Source organism: Leptinotarsa decemlineata, unplaced genomic scaffold (genome assembly GCF_025532065.1).
Source record: "Leptinotarsa decemlineata unplaced genomic scaffold, Ldec_3_MD MMD2_tig00000199_RagTag_RagTag, whole genome shotgun sequence".
Classification (NCBI taxonomy): domain Eukaryota; kingdom Metazoa; phylum Arthropoda; class Insecta; order Coleoptera; family Chrysomelidae; genus Leptinotarsa; species Leptinotarsa decemlineata.
The window spans coordinates 12,390,060-12,411,257 of record NW_027412544.1 but is presented as its reverse complement, the minus strand read 5'-3'; the positions used below and the strand labels follow the sequence as shown (position 1 = coordinate 12,411,257).

Genomic DNA, 21,198 nt, shown 5'->3' with positions numbered 1-21,198 from the left:
ACAACTACGTTATACAGTGTATGTATTTTTCTGTTATTTCATTTCATTCAAATCTTCATATATTGATCCAGTATGTGGAAAAGTGTTTGTAGACGTCCTTCATATACCTACTCATTTGTAACAAACGAAAGATAATATCTTGTACCCAACCATCGGATAGTGTAGTATAAAAAATAGTTTATAGACCTAGGGAAGAATGCAGTTTCCCCTACAGAAACTCAGATTATTAATCAGTGTATTTTTCATATAAAAAGTGTCCACCCCTCATTGCGAAGTGATGCAACCTCAGACACATTAATTAACTCAACGAAATACTTAGTTACATCAAGAAATATATTTTTTCACGATATCCCAAATATATTGCTATTGATTTTTTATATTAATATGTACAGATATGAACATAGAACATGTATGAATATAATGATGTAATTAATATTTTTTCATGTTATAACTTCAGTCTCAGGAAATATCATAATTTTGCAAAAATGTGAGACTTTGCTAATCAGAAGGCAGAATGCTCTTCTAGGGCTAAATCTAGATTCGATATCGGAATTGTCATATCTACCACGATTCTAACCTGAATGTGCAAAAAATATGTTTTGAAAGTTATATAAGACCATTAATTGCTTTTATTACACAGTTCTTTTTCGGGTATCTGAAATGACGGCTCTTTCCTCAAAAAAGATATCTTGTGTACCAGCTTGTCCATAGTCGTTAAGACTTTCCTATGAGATTTATTTCGATTTTAACTATAAAAGTTCCACAAAACCTTCTCAAGAAAACTATTTTATAGGGATACACATGTCGCGGTTTTGTAAGCTATTTATTGTGAAAATCAAAATAAATCTTATCAGTAACTTTTGCAATGGATTTTCATCAAGTATCGGCCAGTTCCATTCAATAAAGCCTCAAGTGTCGAATACCATTAGCCTCTCTTCCCAATATGTCAAAATCTCATAACCGCAAACTCCTCTATAAAAACAGATTACCTCAAAAACTTCCTAACCTAATAAGGCACTTTGGGCTATGAAGTTTGAGAAATGGAGCTTAGGGTTGACTTAAGGATTGATTAATTAATAATTTTTTTATAAAATCATAACAAAAGTTAATTTGATGGATCTCCCAAACCAAATAATATATCAATAAAATATAAAATGTTTTTCGAAGATAACTAGATGTACTTTCAGAGTTCATGTGAAAAAATCAATTCGCGAAGTAATACAATCTCGGATATACCTAACAAGGAAGATTTTAGGTTAGAGTGCTTCGAAATATAAATATTTTGATCTCTGATTCGAATTCAGCGCAACGAAAGTCTTCAGGAGAGTATCGTATAGTATATCGATCTGAAATTTTACAAAATTTTGTTGTATTTCACCAACTGAATATTGGTAAAGGATAAATGTTTTTTCTACTTTATATAGAAATGTATCTACCTATATTATATATCTTATAGTGTGAAATTCTATAACTCTCCCTGTTGGAGTTTATTTCTTTTATTTAGTTTAAAATCGTTACATTCTGTATAATTATATTTGATGTTTTGTAAATATTTGGTAATAGGTACCTAGCTGCGACGTTGAAAAAAATAGATAAGAGTTTGACAGACAAAAAATTGGATTTTAATTTGGTTCTTCGAGACTGGATATTTCCAATAACACCTAATTTACAGGTAAATTCAAAACATATGGTCCTTCGTTGTCTATAAAGAACAGCAATTTGGTAATACAAAGCCAGAATTATGTCTGAATTGAGAACAAGTAAACGACTCGCTGAAAAAAGAAACCAAAAAGATGCAGAAAATAATGCTGAAGCCGATGAGAAGATAAACAGACCAGAAAAGGTACATGTGCAAATTGTTTCTAATAGATCGGTGGTAGATCCAAATGACGTTGACAAATCTACCCGAGAATCAATGAATGCAGACAGCAAGAAAAATTATTCTGTACATGGTAAAACTCATGAAAGCAAGAAAGTCAGCACAAGAAGTACTACGTCAGCAACACGTCAAAAGCAATCGAAATTGAGATAAAAAAGAAACAAGCAACAGCAAGAGGTTTTGAAAAAACAACGAGAAATCTTAGATTTGGAACTTGCAATGAAATTAGCCCAAATTGAAGAAATTGAGTCAGTATCTAATTACCAAGATAAAACTGGATCAGATGAATACAAGGAGTCAGTGGCAAGCTACGTTCCTAACGTACAAAAGTGGATGACAGGAAGAACTCCGTGGGATGGTGACGACAAAGCAGGTATTTTTACACCAAACTATGAGCAGATCAGAAAAATGAGAGCAAGGTAGGTGATTTTTATTTACAAAATCCACATTCCGAAAAAAGTCATAAATGCATACGTCAATGTCAAGTGACAGACAATGACATTTGGAAAATTTTGGTTAGACAAGGTGTACCAAAAGACTTACAAATTTTCAGTGGCACTATAGAATGACCTCATTTTATTCAGCAATACAAACATTCAACATCTATATGTGGCTACTCCAATGAAGAAAATCAACGTCAACTTCAAAAATGTCTAAAAGGTAATGCAAAAAAATTAACCCCCAGTCTCTACTAATATTGCCACAAAATGTTGACAGAGTAATTGACCTTTTACAAAACCGTTTTGGACGTTCAGAACGTATCATTTCACTTTTATTAGACAGGGACAGGGAAGTTTTCCAATGTTGGGGATGAAAAAGTAAAGTCTATCCAAATCCAAGAGAGAGTGGATGTAAACATTGAGATTGAGGCAGGTCTTAATATAAATATAAGTTTACCTGATGGATTGATAGTCCATCTAGAAAGGCCCTCCTAGATGAGGTCACAGTTTCATCAACCCATACTTTAGGGGTAGTATGACCAGCGTTAACCCAGGTTTCATCCATATAATAAATTGTTCTCTGTTGTTCCCTATAATAGTTAATTTTGGTCAAATACTCTCTCCTCCATAACACAATTTCCTCTCTATCCAATAATAAACTATTGCGCCCTCGTTTTTTCCATACAAAATTGAAATGTTTCAATACTTTATGGAATGTTGACCACTTAAAACTTGGCAATAAAACATCTTCATTTATTTCTGTGAGTACTTTGTCTATCTATTGATTTTATAATGGTTTGACGATTCTGATTTGTATTCAGTTTGGAAAATGTATGATTTTGTTTATATTCCCGTAAACCATTGTAAATCGAAGCGCAACACACTCCAATTTTATCGGAAACTTTCGATACGACTTCGTTGACAGTCGATGTCTCAATTTCTTCCATCTCTTTCTTGAACACATTTAAAATCACTTATTTCATCTCAACACTCAAATATCTTTTTTTGGGTCGTTTCCTGGCTGGACTCAGAGGATAGCTTACAGTGTCATCAGCAGTGTCTGTACTGGACATCTTGGAAAACAATTTTAAACAATATACTATAATGCACGCCACACAAACACGCAAACGATTGATTACAACCCTGTGCTGGTACCGAACTCGTACCAAGAAGGCGAATTCACCAATGAACGCTGCCCTTTCCATCTGACACTGGGCGATCACGTGAACATCACGCTTCGGTTTTGTTTTGTTTCACTCTATCTTGGATTTGGATAGACTTTAGATATGTTAGTAGAGTTCTCAGATGAAGTAGAGTCTTGTTGCAACCATTGAGACATTAGATGAAGAAGGCCATTTGCGCAATCCAATATTGTTGAAGGAATTAGTGGACAAATTACCAACTTTACAAAAACTCAATTGGGTGGAATACATATCAAATAAAAGATCCAAATGCGAATTGGTTGAATTTACTACCTGGTTAGAATCAAAAGCAAATGCAGCATGCCAATTTTTGATTCCATGTACTTCTGACGACAAAGGTTGTAATTCAAAATATAAAATACGTAAAGATGTTACCCGGACAACAAAAACCGTTTCCAAAACTTGTATGTGTTGTAGAAATGAAATTCATCATTTGACTGTTTGTCCAAAATTCAAAGGTTTCTCAACAGACAAAAGATCATAACATCAAAAAGAATGTTTTTCTTGTCTTTTTCGATTTCATAGAATCAAAAACTGTAGAAAAAGAAAATTGTGCAATATCAATGGCTGTCGAAAGCCTCATCATGAACTGTTACCTGAAGATTATAGTCAAGAGACGAATATTCAAAAAATTCAGATGTTGAAACTAATTGTCACATATTGACAAACAGAAGAGTATTACTCAAAATCTTACCCGTGGTGATCTATGAAGGAAAACAATTAGTCGAAACATTTGCCCTTCTTGACGATGACGATGATAACAGTTTCATTAATCAACGAGGATTTTGCCGATGAATTGAATTTGACAGGTCCTAAACAACCTCTTCAATTACAATGGACAAACAATCAAGTGGAAGAACAGAATAATCATTAGTTGACGCTCAACCAAAAATTTTGATTGGGCAAGATAATTGGCAATTACTGGTACGTACAAAAGTTATATCAAGACCTTGGCATGGGCCTGCAGCCAGTAAAACGCCTCTTGGATGGGTCATACATGGTAATTTCAGGAATAATGATCAAACTGTACCTAAAAATTTCGTTTGTCATACAGATGGCAAGGTGAAGGACGACCTCGACATTCTACATGATTTTGTCAAGCAGCAGTGGAAAATTGAGACTTATACAGAAGTAGGAAAGTCTATGTCCAAAGATCAACTTGCTCAACACATTTTAGATACAACAATGAAAAGAGTTGGAAATGAGTATGAAACAGGTCCTCTTTGGAAAGCAGATGACCTGGTTCTACCAAATAGTAGAGACAATGCATTAAAGAGAATGGATAGAAGAAGAAGAATGGATAGAGACGAATCGTTTGCAAAGAAATAAATCGAGAAAATACAGGACATGGAAGGTAAAGGTTATATTTCAAAAATTGATTCTGAAGAGATCAAATGTAATTTGGATAGAATTTGGTTCCTTCCTCATTTTGAAATAACTAACCCAAACAAACCTAACAAATTGAGAATTGTTTTTGATGCTTCTGCGAGATCCAATGGGGTAAGTTTAAATGATTTTCTGTTAACTGGACCTGACCTTTATAATTCATTGCAAAACATTCTCCTTAACTTCCGCATAAAAAAGTTTGCTTTCACTTCTGACATCAAGGAAATGTTTCTTAGGATCAAGGTGAGAAAAGAAGATCGAATCTCTCAACGGATTCTATACAGAGGAATGGAGAGGACAAAACAACCAGATATTTATGAAATAAACGTTTTTTTCTTCGACTCAACTTGTGGTCCCTGCTTAGCACAAGAAGCAAAAAATAGTAACGCTCAAGACTTCAGCCAGTACTACCCGAAAGCAGCAGAGGATATAATCGACGCTCACTACATGGACGACTATCTTGGAGGAGCAGATACGGCAGAAGAAGCAGCAGAGATTATAAATGATGTAATATATGTACATAGTAAAGGAAATTTTGAAATTTGTAACTGGATAGCCAATGATTCAAATATATTAAAGGATGTAGATGATAGGTTATTAGCTGATTGCAAAAAAAAATGTGATAAAAACGAATCGTCAAACGAAAGAATAGTAGGTATCTGGTGGGGTCCTAAAAACGACACATTCACTTTCAAAATCAATTTCCATAAAATAGATAAAAGTTTATTAGATACTGGACGAAAACCATCTAAAAGAGAAGTTTTGAAAGTGGTGATGTGGATTTTCGATCTCCTAGGATTCCTAGCAAATTTCATAGTACAAGGTAAAATACTTCTCCAAGATATCTGGCGAAGTAAAATCGACTGGGATGATGACATTTCCGATAACTTGTACATGAAATGGACAGAATGGATTGACGACCAAAAAATATTCATCACTTCAAACTTCCACGACAATTTTGCATGATGGAAAGGGAAAAAAGTACTCTTCAACTTCACATTTTTTTGTGATTCTTCTGAGAACGCCTACGCTGCTGTAGGTTACATTCGTTGGGAACAAAAAAAATGCTTCTTGATAGCCAAAACTCAAGTATCGCCTCTGAAACCTTTATCAATACCCCGCCTGGAATTACAGGCTGCATTGATGGGAGCTAGATTGGGTTCTTATTTGAGCAAATCTCTGCAACTCAATATTTCAAGCACGTTCTATTGGACTGATTCACAAACCGTCCTCCATTGGATACATTCAGAAGCAATACGATTTAAAATATTCGTTGCACAACGCCTTGGAGAAATACAAGAATTAAGCAACGTTTTTGAGTGGAAGTATGTTCCGTCAAAGCAGAACGTTGCAGATGAAGCAACCAAAAGTTATGGTAAAATGAATTTCTCAGCTGAAAGCAGATGGATAGATGGTCCTGACTTTCTATGGAAAGATTTTGAATATTGGCCGAAAGAAGATGTTTGCAGAAAAGATTGTTCAATCAAGCAATGTTACGATCAAGCAGAATTAGAAATGAGGAAAGATTTTGTTTGCGTACAGACTGTGCTTAGTGAAATCCAAACTCCACAAGTTAAACATTTTTCAAAATGGCAAAAATTACTACGTTCAACCGCATGGATGTTCAGATTCATGAATAATTGCAGAAAAATCAGAAAAGATGGGGAACTTGATGTACTGGAATTGGACAGAGCAAAAATTCATTTATGGAAAAAGGTACAGTTTGAATCATACCCTGAAGAAATATTAATTCTCAAAACAAAGGGAAAATTGACGCCGTCAAATAAATTGTACACATTTGATTGTTCATTTGATGAAACCGTAGGACTGATAAAATGTTATGAAAGAATTGATAATGCATTTGTGAATGAAAACACCAAAAGGCCTGTCATATTGAATGCCAAACATAAAATCACAAAATTAGTCATCAAATACCACCATGAACTCGTGAACCATCATGGTCAAGAAACAGTTGTCAATAATCTACTTCAAGAATATTGCCTTCCCAAAATTCGCCAAGCAGTTCGAAGTTGTTGGGCAAATTGCCAAATTTGCTGAAACAGAAGAAGTACTCCAAAAATACCTCTAATGGGACAATTGCCAATTTATCGACTCGAACCCACTGTGAGGCCGTTTATCAAAACCGTAGTGGACTATTTTGGACCAATTGAAATAACAGTCAAAAGATCACGCGAGAAACGATATGGTGTAATATTTACTTGCATGGTTACAAGAGCTGTCCACTTAGAAATAGTCCAAGATATGACCACTAATGGATTTATTCATGTATTCAGAAAATTTGGTTGCAGAAGAGGTTTCCCAGAAGAAATTTTTAGCGATAATGGAACCAACTTCAAAGAATCAGAAGCGGAACTGGCAGAAAATCTTCAGAATATGGACCAAGAGGAAATTCAAAAATATTGCACACTGAAAAATGCTAAATGGACATCCAACCCACCGTTAGCATCGCATATGGGTGGCGCATGGGAACGTTTGATACAATCCATCAAAAACATTTGAAAGAAATTTCAAGAGAATGATATTCCCAAGAATATGTCTTTAGGACAGACTTCGCAGAAAGATATTCCCAAGAATATGTCTTTAGGACAGCCTTCGCAGAAATAGAGAACATTTTGAACTCCCGACCACTGACGCACATATCAACTGATCCAAATAATTCTGATGCACTGACTCCAAACCATTTGTTGATTGGGCCGTTATATGCGGCATTACCTTGTTCAAAGACTGAAGAAACAAATTCACATCTCCTGAAGAAATGGAAGGTAGCTCAGAAGATTGCCGATATATTTTGGCAACGTTGGTCACGCGAGTATGTGCCGTCACTAATTAAAAGAAGCAAATGACACAATGAACAGAATCCTCTCAAAATAGATGATTATCTATGAACCTAATGCACTTTGGAACTGTTGGCTCAAAGGAAAAATAGTACATCTTTTTTCAGCAAAGGATGAAAAAATACGTGTTGCCGTCGTTATGACAGCCAAGAAAATAATTTTCCGAAGACCAATCTCCAGATTATGTGTATTGCCAGTACACGACCAGCACGAAAAGATGAGTAATTGTTGATGGGACAATTACTGAAGGCGAGAATGTTGTTATTTCTTTTATTTAGTTGAAAATCGTTACATTCTGTATAATTATATTTGATGTTTTGTAAATATTTGGTAATATGTATAAGTTAGCTGTGATGTTGTTGAAAAAAATAGATGAGAGTTTGACAGAAAGAAAATTGGATTTTAATTTGGTTGTTCGAGACTGGATATTTCCAATAACACCTAATTTACAGGTAAAGTCAAAACACTACCTGTGTTAACCAAATTAAAAACATGAAAACACCACATGACTAATTGATATCTGGCAAATTCATGCAATACAAGAAAATATTGACGATGAAAGGTATTTATTTCTTCATGGCTCAAAGAACGAAAAGTAATAGGATTTTTAACTGTGCATAAATTCCAAATTGTCATCTTTCAGATTAGAATAAAAATTCATTATTCAATGAATTTTGTGTTGTCAACTTTCATCTGTTTATCAAAATTCGCGATTTTTTCACAAGATATTTTGAAGACTGAGTTATTCTTTACTTTCTATATTAAATTTTGTAAATATATTGATCATAGTTGATGTTGCATGTAAATTAATGACTGTTTTCATATTAAATCATTGATGGAGTTGGTATAATGATTTTTATTAGTGAATTCCACGTATACAGTGTGGACGTGAATAGTCCCCCCTTTTCACAACCTTCGAACTAGACAAGATGCCAAGGTCGTACAAAATTAATTTGAAAAGGTATCGCTTTTTGATAATAGAGGCACTAGTGTTGCATCACTTTTCAAAACTCACTCATTTCATTCCAATGAATGTTCACAAATTTATTTCCAATTTTATGAAATGTTCTTGGGATAAGTTTGGTGTAAGCACCTCTTTTTCTATCCACACGTTTGGGAAAGAACTGCAGCTGTCTATCGTATACTCAGATGTCACGTATCCCCTCAAAAACATTTAGAGGCGTCATATCAGGTGATCTAGTAGGCTTTCTTAAGAACTACGTCTGCAGGTCTACTGATTTGAATAATTGACAAACTCCCTTAAAATGGCCCGCTTGATTACCAGAAATGACACTTAGATTTTCTTCATTATTGTCAGGAAGTGAACGGTGAACATTCTAAACATTTATTGGAATAAACTTAATTGTTTTTTTTTAATTACGATATTTATCCTTTGTTTGCAGATCCTTAGAACGAATAGAAAACTGCTAATTATTCAGAAAAAGCTGATTTTCAAAAATTCAAAACCGTTGGATACATTACTGAAATATCTATCAAACGAGGTATCAGAAAACCAACCTTTTTTGAAAAAAAAAAGTTGGTTGCACCTTCTCGGTGACGAGTGATGTAACATAATTGCTTCTTCTACCAAAAAGTAATGAAAATTTTACTTTTTTACTCAGATTCTGTCCGACTTTGATATATTGTCCCGTTCAAAAGTTAAAGAAGTACAAAAGATGATATTTTCACTCTCACTTAATTTAATTAATAAGCAAAAGCTATGACAATTTCCCTTATGAAGGTACCAACTAGGAGACGACAGAAAACTCAAACCAGGATCATTTTCATTACAAAGCCAATCTTCGACACCGAATGGGAACTCGCCTTCTGTGTTTCTCTCTACAGTTTTCGTGCAACTTGACGGTACTCCGGCCCAAAGGCTTTGAATATTCATGATTCTACACCAGACGGCAGTGTTTTCAATCTGCCACAGACTTCATCAGTTATACTTTCCGTGATATGGGTGCAACATTTGGACTGGACCATTCTTCACTCAAAAAAAACTAGCGATGACGTTATTATATCGTGGAATCGATAAAAAACTAAAGCTGCCTGTAAATAATATCACCCTTCGACATCGACCGCCAAATGAACCTAATACCAAGCTCTGATGAGATATACGGCAGATCGAACATGTATTATAGATACAACGCTTTTGGGCTCTAGTATTGTTTAGCAAATATCATGTTCTAAGTATCTTCATTTGCATTTTGTTCCATAAAATTTTATTACCAAGGTAGTATGAATACAAAATCATATATATTTGAATGTTCGTTAGCAAGAAAAATTTTCAAGGATAATTTAGGCAGGTGTGCTATTCAATAAGAAAATTTTACATTTTTTGGGAAAAAAAAGTTTTTGGCTTTCTACTACTCCATCTGATACAAAAAAAGGGATGAGAGAAACTTCCAAAGAAAGGAAGGAAGTAATCAATTTGAAACTCGATACATGAATGTGTAGATCATGCAAAGAAGTAACTTTCAGATACAAACTGAAAGAAAGTCCTCCTGAAACAGCTACTTTCATATAAACATTGAATTACACGAAAGAAAATAATTCTTTCGAAACAAATACTTCTATATGAACACTGAATTATACAGAAGATACTTTTCTCTACTCAGTTTGTATTTCAAACATTTGTTGTGGAATAAGAATCAGATATCATTCACATGAGTTCTGCTTTGAATGAATGGTAATAAATTGTACTCACATAGAACACTGTCACCCTCACTGGTATACACCAATGTTTCGCCTTAAGACATTTGCCCTAAGGCTCTTCAGTACCAAATTGGATAAAATTATAGAAAATACACACACTTCATTCATGAATTACGATTTTGTATCTTTTTTTGTATCAGATGGAGTAGTAGAAAGCCAAAAACTTTTTTTCCCAAAAAATTAATCACTCCTAAAAATACAACCCCTTCAATTCAAAATTTTACATTATCGAATTATAGTCTAATCAACAAGATGAAAAATGTGAAAAATAAAGATGAAACTTTTAATGATATGAATGAAAACACTTTCGTCTAATTTACACTAGTTATTTGATTTTCACGACCGGTTTCGGGTTTTATCCCATTATCAAGTTCAAAAACCAACTGATACATTTGTAATCTGAAAAAGTGGTTTCTACCAGTTTGGCCTGTATATACTGCAGAGCATTTCCCACATTCTATTTTATATACACCTAATTTTTTTCATTTTATCTCGTTTGGGTTTTGCATTGAACATAATTCTGCCTAAATTATAATTACTTATGAAAGCTGTGGTTATTTTGTATTTAGAAAAGTACAGTTACCCTCTCCCTAAAATATATGATTCCCTGAACACCTTGCCTGAGTGCAGATGGTTCTCAACACTAGAACTTAAAAGCGGATATTGACAGATGGCAGTTCGCCCCGAGGATGAAGAGAAGACTGCCTTTTCCACCGACAATGGATTATAACAGTTTGAGTTTATGCCGTTCGACAAAAACTTAAACTATTATGCAATGCACCCGCAACATTTTAACACTTGATGGAGTTGGTGTCGAGAGAATTTACCTGGAAAACATACTTGGTCTATCTTGATGCTTTCATAATCACCGGAAAAAGTTTTGACGAACATCTGTCAAACTTGAGAAGTGTGTTCCAAGACTGCGGAGGAATACTCATTTGCAGACCAATTCCAAGAAGTGCCTCTTCCAGGAGAAGGTGCATTTTTTGGGATACGTTGTGTCATAAAAGGGAGTTGAAACAGATCCAGAGAAAATCAAGGCAGTGCAAGAATGGCCAACCGCAAAGAGTAAGCACGTCGTAAGAAGCTTCCTTGGACTCTAGCTATTACTGACGTTTCGTGATGGACTTTGAAAAAATTGCCAGACCGCTGCATAGCTTGACTGAAAGGAGAACCCCCTTCGTTTGGTCCCCAGACTTGTCAGCAAGCATTTGCTGCCCTAAAGAGGCATTTGACCATCGCACCGGTCCTGGCATTTATATTTGACAAGGATGCATCCCAACATAGAATAGGAGCAGTCTCAGGTACAAGAAGAAGAAGAAGTCTTTGGCTTTCTACTATTCCATCTTAATACAAAAAAATGTGGGAATCTTCCAAGCAATCAATTTCAAAAGAAATAACTCTATATATAGATGTGTAGATCATGCAAAGAAGTAACTTTTAGTCACAAACTGGAAAAAAAAGCCCTAAAACAGCTACTTTCATATAAACATTGAATTACACGAAAAAAAAATTCTTTTGACACAAATATGAACACAGCATTATACAAAAATCACTTTTCTCTACTCAGTTTGTATTCCAGACATCCGTTATAGAACTGAATTAGATATCATTTATAGGATTCCTACACAATATACTAAATGAAAGGTAAAAAATTTCGCTTACATGGAACACTGTAATCCCCACTGCTAAACATCGATGTTTCGCCGTAAGACACTTGCCTTAGGGCCCTTCAGTACCAATCCGGATAACATCATAAGAAAAAACAAGACGTATCATGATGGAGAAGTAGATATCCAAAAACTTTCTTTCCTAAAAAGTAATCACTCCTAAAAATATAACCCTTTCAATTTAAAGAGGAAGTCGTTATTAGCTATTTTAGTAAGTTCCTGGGGAACATCTGAAAAAAATTATGGCGTCACGAGAAAAAAGCTACTAGCAGTGGTCAAAGTGGTGAATAACTACCCCTCTTTTTTATATTGCCGTAAATTCTGGATCAGGTCGGTCCACTCAGCATTTCGGTGCTCTTCAACTTCAAAACCCCAGAAGAACAAATAGATAGGTGGATCAAAAAGTTACAAACTTATGACTTTGAAATTCGACATCGGAAAAAAGTTACGGAAACGCAGATAGCCTCTCAAGAAAAGAATGCCTGACATCCGGATGCAAATTTTATCTACGACAGGAGGACAAGGAAACCCAGTCACCGGAAGAACTTTCCACCAGACGTGAAAAGCTTATTTATTATTATTATTATTATTAATTTTCCTAGTGTTTAAAATGGCAACAATTTCAACACATTATTTGTAATCATTTCATCTACCGAACTTGGTAGGTTGAATCCTACTATTTATTTTATTGCTTTTTGGATATCACGCTCAGGTAATATATGATGGTGAACACAAAATACCAGACACAACCATAGCCGAAAATTTCAATACTTAGGCATTTTTTGCCAAGTCATGCAACAGGAACAAATGGCCTAAACTTTTATGGAGAATAATATTGCAGTCTTCCAAAACTCCATTTTTATGTACCCAAAAACAAACATGAATTTTTTTATATTAGTTTAATCGCTAAAAAATTCTGTAGCGAAAGGGAATGATAGCTTCTTGAATAAATGGTTGAAAAATGCGCACAAGGATTATGTCCTCATTTAGTGCATTTATTAATAGTTCTATGGAATATGGAATTTTTCAAGGCGAATTGAAAAATGCCATGGTTTTGTCGATTTCCAAAAGGGGAGATCTAAATACTTATGAAAATTATAGGGGAAATAGTATACTTTCCGACATATCCAAATTATTCAAGCTTGACAATAAAAATCAACTATACTGTCATTTTTAACAAAAAATAAACTTCTCCCTGCAAGCCAACATGGGTCTTACAAAAGTATACAAGTCATTGCTCAAATAGATTGGGGGCAAACTATTAAGGGGAATTTTTAAAACTCACAGATTACTTTAAAGATAATTTCAAAGGCTTCAAAACAACATCTTACCCAATCTTGACGTTATGGTGATTGTCAGCCTCGCTGACTGGAAAAGAGTTTCGTCCTTCAAACAAAAATCAAAAGGTCTTTGCATTCACATAAAATGTTGACATAGCTCCTAATAACTGCTTTGTTTCATTTTCATTTGGCCACTCAATGCCATGCTGACAATGAATTTTTTATAGAAAGGGAACAAAAATTATCGTCATCAAATAAAAAGTATAATAACATAATGAACAAATGAAGTTATTGTAACCTAAAAAAATAAATTACTAAATATTACAAAACTATTATTCATTTCAAGTCTCAATGTTCTATATCTAATCAAAATTCTAGAGTCTTATATTATTCATGCATTTTTCCAAAATATCCTTCTTCACCCTAGGATATTCTGGACTCAATCTTAAAACTTCCTGAGCAATATCAATCGCATCAGGATATTTTTTGCATTTCATCAAACAATATGCCAATTTGAAACCAATCGAGGGGTTAGACTTCCCCCCAAGTTTCCATGTATTTCCATAGTTATTGGCTGCTTCTTTATAATGTTGTTCTTTCTCTGATATAAAACCGAGGTACTCATAGGCTCTTGTACATGCTTTATTATGTTGAGTCACTTTATTGATAAGTTCTGTGGCGATATCATATTTTCCTGATTGTACATAATAATCAGCAAGAAGCAACCAAGAACGTTCCAAATATTCGGCATCTTCAAATGTCCAAGTTGATTTTACTATTCTTTTCAGCTGATTTTTAGCTCGTTGGCCCTGTTTCAATAAAGTATACCCCGTAGCAATACCTGAAAACGTGAAAATAAACTGACATGGTCATTTTTTACTCATCTCAAATAGCTGAAATCATTAAAATGTTGAAGCCTAAATCTACCACAGGTGTTGATGGTATCATTACACAAAATATTTAACGCATTCCTGAGAAAAAAGATACTTCATGTCAATTGATCTCCTGAGGACGCTAACTTGGTTAGCGAAACGCGCGTCGAGAGACGTAATTATTATTCTGGTGTTGGGAAAGTGTTTTCAATAGATTCATTTTACACCGGAGGTTCCAGTACGAACTATCAAGACTGGAATAACTACAAATACATTACCATTCTTCAACTGCCTTCAAAAACTTTCGAGAAAGTCATATATATGACGGTGGTCTGAGTTACTCACCAAATTTTCAGCCATTTTGGACGCGCAGTTGTTATGTAACAGTCGTTTGAGTAAGTTGATGTGAGTGTTTTTATGAAAATGGACAAAATCGCGTATCAAGCTGTCATTAAATATTTGTTTTTGAATGGTAGTACGCCTACGCAAATCAAAGATGAGTTGGGTTCTGTGTATGTGGACTCTGCACCATTATTTACCACAGTGAAATTTTGAGCAGCTGCTAAACGTAGCCATAAGATCTTAGGAGACGACGAACGTTCGGGACGTCCAAAAACTACAACTACCGACGAAAACATCGCCAAAGTTTACCAAATGGTGCTAGACGACTGCCGAATTAAAGTGAGAGATATAGTAGAGGATATGAACATGTCGAGAACGTGTTTGTTACATATCAAATCAACATTTAGGCATGAGAAAGCTGTCCGCACGTTTGGTGCCATGTTTTCTCACGTTACACCAAAAACATATTCGAATGAACATTTCCAATGCAGTTTAGGCGCAATAAATCCGAGTTTTGGAGCGGATTAATTACTGTAGATAAAACTTGGATACACCATTATGCGCCTGAAACAAAAATAAAATCAAAGCAGTGGACCGCAAAGATGAACCGGCTCCAAAAAGGCAAAAAACTGGCTCAAAAAAGGCAAAAACTGTTTTTTCGGCACTGAATTAAAACCATTACAGGAGCATACTATGCATCAATACTTGATAAACTAAAGGCAGAACTTCCGGAAAACGGCCACATTTGCAGAAAAAAATCTGTTTCACCAAGACAAAGCACCCTCTCACACCTCAGTGATTGCCATGGCAAAAATCCCCGAATTACGGTTTGAACTGCTTGACCATCCACCATCCCTTATCTAAAAATTGCACTTGGAGGACAGATATTTTCGTCAAATAAAGAGACAATCACCTTCGTGAACAATTATTTTGCAGAGAAAACGCCGAGTACTATTTGGAAGTGTGGAAAATTGAAAATATACTATGCTGAAAAATAAAAAAAAATCTGAAAAAAATTTGTTAAATCTTTGTTAGGTCAGAAACTTTTCAGATCACCCTCGTAAATATACCTATCATCAGGAGTTTTCATCGTAATTCATGAGCAACATAGTTTGGTACTACAGAAATCGACTGTAACAAACTAAACCCATTTTAGTGATTAGATTGTTAATGAAACTGACTCCCAAATTTACCCCGTTCATTTAGGAGATGACGTTCGTTGGTTTGATATGCCAACTCTACAAGAGTTAAATCGATTTGACATAAAAACCTATCATATTGATCAAAATATTCAAAATAATTCCTTTGGATCAATTTGCAGTTGTTGCTGTTCAGCAAGCTTTTGCTTGCCAAAAGAATCAGATAGACATTGAGATAGACATTGAATGTTTTGTGCATTGTGGTGAATGGTTGTTTAAAGGTTATGTTATAACTTTTTAAGTTTATTCGTTATGTGGTACTCAATTCAAGGGTTCATTTTAAAAATAATGAATGTGGTGACTATTAAAAAAGTAAAAGTTCCATCCGTAAGTTTTGATTAGTGCAAGAACTAAATGAAGGCAACTTTGGTTGTCGCATGCAATTTTGCAAAATTTTATGTGAACTAGCGATGCGAAATGGAAATGTCCTATTTAATGTATTTTCTTTTTGAATGGTATATGTAATCACCACAATTTTCATTATTGGGTCTATAGCAATCCTAGGGTTAGGTTAGGTTGGGTCCAAAGTGAGTGGGTCTATTCGACCCTCCACCGCAACCCGCAAGGATTTATTGTGGCTCACACCTATACACACTCGATCAAATAAACCCAGCTTTTTAACGAAGCCGATTACTTTGTATGGTGAGTGGTCTTTCAGGTCAGATGGTAAAAGTACAGCTCTGCCAAACTCTAAAAACATTTTTCGGTCCCCAGCGGGGTAGGCACAAAGTATGTGCTCTGCTGTTTCATCATTTTCCAAACAGAGGCGACACACACTGTCTTCCAACAGTCCGAGTCTCTGCATATGATGATTTAAATGACAGTGACCTGTAAGAAGGCCTGTTAGACATCGTAGTTCAACCCTACTGTAGTCCAACAACTGTCTGGTATCAAGCTTCGAAGGGTGAATAAACGCCTTGGAGTGAGCCAATCTTGGAAGATTATGCCAGAAGTCTTCTTGCCATCCAGGTGTTCAATGTTTGTTTGGCAAAGCCTATAGTAATGCAAATGACAGGTTCTGGTCCCATAAAGCAAGGGAGTCAGCAGCCTCATTGTCTTCCAGGCCAGTATGGCCAGGAATCCAGACCAGAGATAATATGTTTAGTCTTCCTATCGAGGAGAGTCGTTTTTGGCAATTTGCTAACAATTTCGACGTTGCTAGGTAGGAGTTAATCGCGTGGTATACCTATACAAAATCCTAAAAAGTTGAATCTGTCGGCTGGCAATTTTGGAAATTCCTTTCCGAATTCTCCTCCAAAATTTACTTACGCCAAAATTAGATCAACTCTCGGCTATTATTATCATCATAGAGAATAAACCTGCATACATCAAATATTAAATGATGGTTCAAAATGATGGTGCACCCCCAAATTATTTACAAAATGTGCATAATTATTCAAACTACAGATTTTCAAGTCACTAGCTAAGAAGAAAGGTTACAATTGAGTGACCTCATCGATCAACCGACTCAAGTCGTATATTGAGTTTTTTGTGAATAAAAAACGAAGTATATCGCACCACTTCACCTTGAAATATCTTCGAGAACGAATCATTAACGTATGTCGTGCGATGAATTCTATCATGGCTTTAAGGGGAATAAAACTAGTGGATTCAGCTGTCTTCTCAAATGGATGGCTCTTGATTTTTTATGTCTATAATTATTGAATTTGAAATAGATGCAGTGAAGCGAGGTTCCCTCTCACAAGAAAGTTCCACCGGCAAAGGGCAGCAATATTTTTCAGAATGAAACAATGTAACAATGCAAAATAAATTCCAAGGATTTGAAATCGAAGTTATTATTTCAAGGGGGAAAATTATTAGTAATAGTTAAAATATAAATACTACTTGAAAAACCTAGAAAATACAAAAAAGAGCATCTTATTCAAGTAAAAAATAAAATGAACCTGCAACAAAAGGTTTCTGTTCAGTCGCCAAAAAGTGCTCCAAAATGTATGATATCAATCAATCAATATATGCTTTATTATCGGAAGATTAGTATCTTATTGACAAAGTCTTGTAGAAAACTGAAATGCATCTCATAAAATATAAAAAATACAAACATCGCAATTTTGCAAATAAAACATTAAGAGACAGATGATTTTAGATAAGATTATAAAAATAAAGTAGAATTTGAAGGTTATCACTGTGGAATTCATGGATCGAAAAATGAAATTTTTTTCTTAACTGTACTTCGGAACTTTTTGATATCTGTGCTATTTTTTAGAATGGTACTTTCATAAATCAGAGAATGCTGAGACAAGGCAAATTTTGTAATAGGTAAATAAAGCATATGCTTTTATCTGGTGTTGTGACAATTTGGTCCGGGAGTGTAGGTACATGCTAGTTTTATTTGTATGAATTAAGCATACTGTTTCCATTATGTATAAACAGGTGACAGTTAATATTTTGTGTCTGATGAATAAAGACTTATAGTGATATCTTGACTTAGAGTTTGTAAGGTATCTCAAAGACCTCTTCTGAAGCACAAATATCGTATTCCGTAACTGTAAATTACAATGTCCCCAGAAAGCTATTCCATAGCGAATATGAGATTCGATCAATGCAAAGAAAGCCATTCTAGCTGTAGTGTACCCTAGTTCACTTGATAACACTATAATAGCATAACATCCACTAGATACTTTTTTACTCAAATGGGATAGATGTTCTTCAAAATTTAATTTATTGTCTATGCGAATGCTTAGGAATTTAGTGTGCTGTTTTTTTTCTATGTAGTGGTTATCCAAATTTAAATCGTCTAGTTTACATTTGAAAGTAACTAGTTTTGTTTTGTTTGGGCTTGAATTTTTTGAATATCTATTTTTATCATATTTGATAGCTGATTAATTTATTACTCCATATAATAGTGGTATCGTCGGCAAATACGGTAATTTGTCCTGCGATGTTAATGGTTATTAGGTCATTTAAGTATATTAAAAACAACATTGGTCCTAAAACAGAACCCTGAGGTATTCCATGTTTTATGTCACTGAGATCAGATTGTCCACTTGATGTTTTCACCACCTGCCGACGTCCTGTCAAATATGAACCAAATCAGGTCAAATCAGTTCATCTCATCCCAAAATGGCTAAGCTTCCGCAGCAGTGTCTTATAATCAACGCAATCAAAAGCTTTCGAGAAAATCACAAAACACTGCTGCAACAGCCTTGTCGTCATTTATGCTAGAGTATGCATTCTCTAGAAAGGAGAAAATGACATCTGTGGTATTTTTCGAACTTTGAAAGCCGAACTGAAGGCTAGATAGCACATTGTTTATTAATAAGAAGGACATTAGTCTTTTTTTCACCAATCTTTCAATGATTTTTGACAGTGTCGATAATAACGAAATGGACCTGAAATTTGAGGGGTCTTTCAGATCCCCGCCCTTATGTAATGGAATAACCATAGCTATTTTCAGACAGTTGGAAAATATATCATTCTTGAATGATTTATTAATGCATTCAACCAAAACATGTAATGCACTTAGAGGTAGATTTTCAAATATTTATACAGACATTCCATTCATACCCGCCGAATTTTTATTTTTGATTTCATTAATTATCTGTATAAGCTCATGTACATCTGTATTCGTGAGAATATAGTTGTCAACAACATTTTTTAAGTATTCCAAGGGGTCACAGCTGGCTTTTATGTTCTCTTTCAGTTTTTCACCGATAGAGCAATAGAAATCATTGCATTCTTTTGGAGCTAGGTTAGTTTTAATGGGATTGGCCTTATTATTACCCTCAATATCATTCACTACAGCTCAATTTTCTTTTATTTTATTGTTGGCTGTTCTGATTCCCTCTGCATAATATGCAGATAATTTGCCTATAATTATTCTTATATTTATTGTATGTAAAGAAATATGCATTATCGGCATACTTCCTAATTGTATATAATGATCTCAAGTTGTTTCCTAAATTTTTCATATCAGTTGTAATCCATTGGTTCTTTTTTTTTATTTTCAGTTTATACACAAGAAAAGATCTTTCAAAATTTTCTGTCATAGTATTATGAAAAACAAGTAATGGTTGTTCATCATTTAGCATACTATTCCAGTTGATTATTTCACAACATTCTCTGAATTTATTGAAATGAAGATGACCTAAATTTTTCAAGATGGTTTGCATTTTTTTCAAAGTCCATATCTTCTAAATATACGCAATTTTCAAGGGAAAATTTTTCTTCTTCGATATTTAAATGGTCCCTGATAGTTATGCACTGCAGTACGTTTTCAAAGGTCCACCCTGTATACAACATCTAAGTTATGTTTTTTCAAACTCAGGGGCGTCTTTATAAACTAGTCAATTATTTCTTATACCAGATAAAGAAAATTCAACATACCCAAGGTAACTCCTATATTATCTTTATAGGCATTTTCTGATGCTAAAGACACGAAATCTTCAATAGCATGTTCTATATTAAATTTTTCCCTCGATGCCAGAAGCCGAAAATTTGAGAGAATCCTAAACTTCAGCATTTCATCCCCATTAGCATCCAACTTCTGCTTCAATTCGCGTAACAGGCGATCGGCTGAAATAATACATAGAATCTCATTCAACAATATAATTTTTATCAAACCACTTCATAGTCAAAATAATTATCTCCAAGTTTTCTATTTATTGGTACCAAAACTTTCAGAAATTATATTTTATTCTATCAACACTTTTCAGATAGAGTTATGTATTTAACAAATATACTACTGTTGAAATAACTTTAAATTGCTAGGTACTTCACAGGAGAATAATAAACCACAGAGTAGGAAAAAAATTATTTGTGCCTATGTTTATGGTTATTTCATTGTCAGTGATTGGTCTTTCATAGGCTGTGTGGAAAGGTCAAATAACCTGCTTGAATTATCTATTCACTTTTAATGATTGTGGACTGTATATTTGTATTTAGAATACTTCAGAATACTTGGAAGGTGATAATCCTTTTATGAAACGTTTACTTATAACTTGAAATAATTAATTGTCAACCTGACAAATAATGGAAACAATACCAATTAAACACAATAAGTACAGAATAATTCAGGAGTTGCATGAAATATATGCAGATTGATACAAAATATTATTTGACCCCAATACCTACACTATTCAAGCAAGTGCCTATTTATGATGAAGATTTTTTTAAAGGAAAGGAAACACATCTCATTATAATTTTATTATATTTCATAGTGAGAGCGGATACTTTAGAATGTTAAGGAATACAAACTAAGGGATATCATCATAGCAGGTTAGTATCTCACTGTTTTTTTTTTATATATGTATTTGCATGTTTTATCCTCTGATGATTTGTTTGGTACATAAATGAAGCTATAAACTGGATTTGCTTTCCTTTTATTTAAATTAATGC

At 34.3% G+C, this 21,198-nt stretch overlaps 3 protein-coding genes across 5 annotated transcripts in view; 2 read left to right on the top strand and 1 right to left on the bottom strand.

Annotated features, from left to right (window-relative positions):
• Positions 1-4,868: 4,868 nt before the first annotated feature.
• LOC141481534 (uncharacterized) lies at positions 4,869-5,873 on the top strand. Its single transcript, XM_074173158.1, has one exon. The coding sequence runs from the start codon at positions 4,869-4,871 to the stop codon at positions 5,871-5,873; it is 1,005 nt and encodes a 334-aa protein (XP_074029259.1).
• Positions 5,874-6,995: 1,122 nt separating this feature from the next.
• Positions 6,996-7,427, top strand: LOC141481533 (uncharacterized). The gene has a single exon (XM_074173157.1). The coding sequence runs from the start codon at positions 6,996-6,998 to the stop codon at positions 7,425-7,427; it is 432 nt and encodes a 143-aa protein (XP_074029258.1).
• A 6,253-nt stretch (positions 7,428-13,680) lies between these two features.
• Positions 13,681-21,198, bottom strand: part of LOC111512093 (tetratricopeptide repeat protein 21B) — a 39,331-nt gene continuing 31,813 nt past the window's right edge. For all 3 annotated transcript variants that reach the window (XM_074172953.1, XM_074172954.1, XM_074172952.1), the window contains exons 11-12: positions 20,188-20,376; positions 13,681-14,271 (exon numbers count right to left, since the gene is read on the bottom strand). In XM_074172953.1, the coding sequence (XP_074029054.1) occupies positions 13,805-14,271; positions 20,188-20,376 (656 nt within the window). In that variant the 3' untranslated portion in view covers positions 13,681-13,804. The remainder of the gene's footprint in view (positions 14,272-20,187; positions 20,377-21,198) is intronic.

Bases quoted from the DNA above. Each gene is read 5' to 3' on its own strand.
- LOC141481533 (XM_074173157.1), top strand. From the start codon at position 6,996: ATGGGACAATTGCCAATTTATCGACTCGAACCCACTGTGAGGCCGTTT.
- LOC141481534 (XM_074173158.1), top strand. From the start codon at position 4,869: ATGGAAGGTAAAGGTTATATTTCAAAAATTGATTCTGAAGAGATCAAA.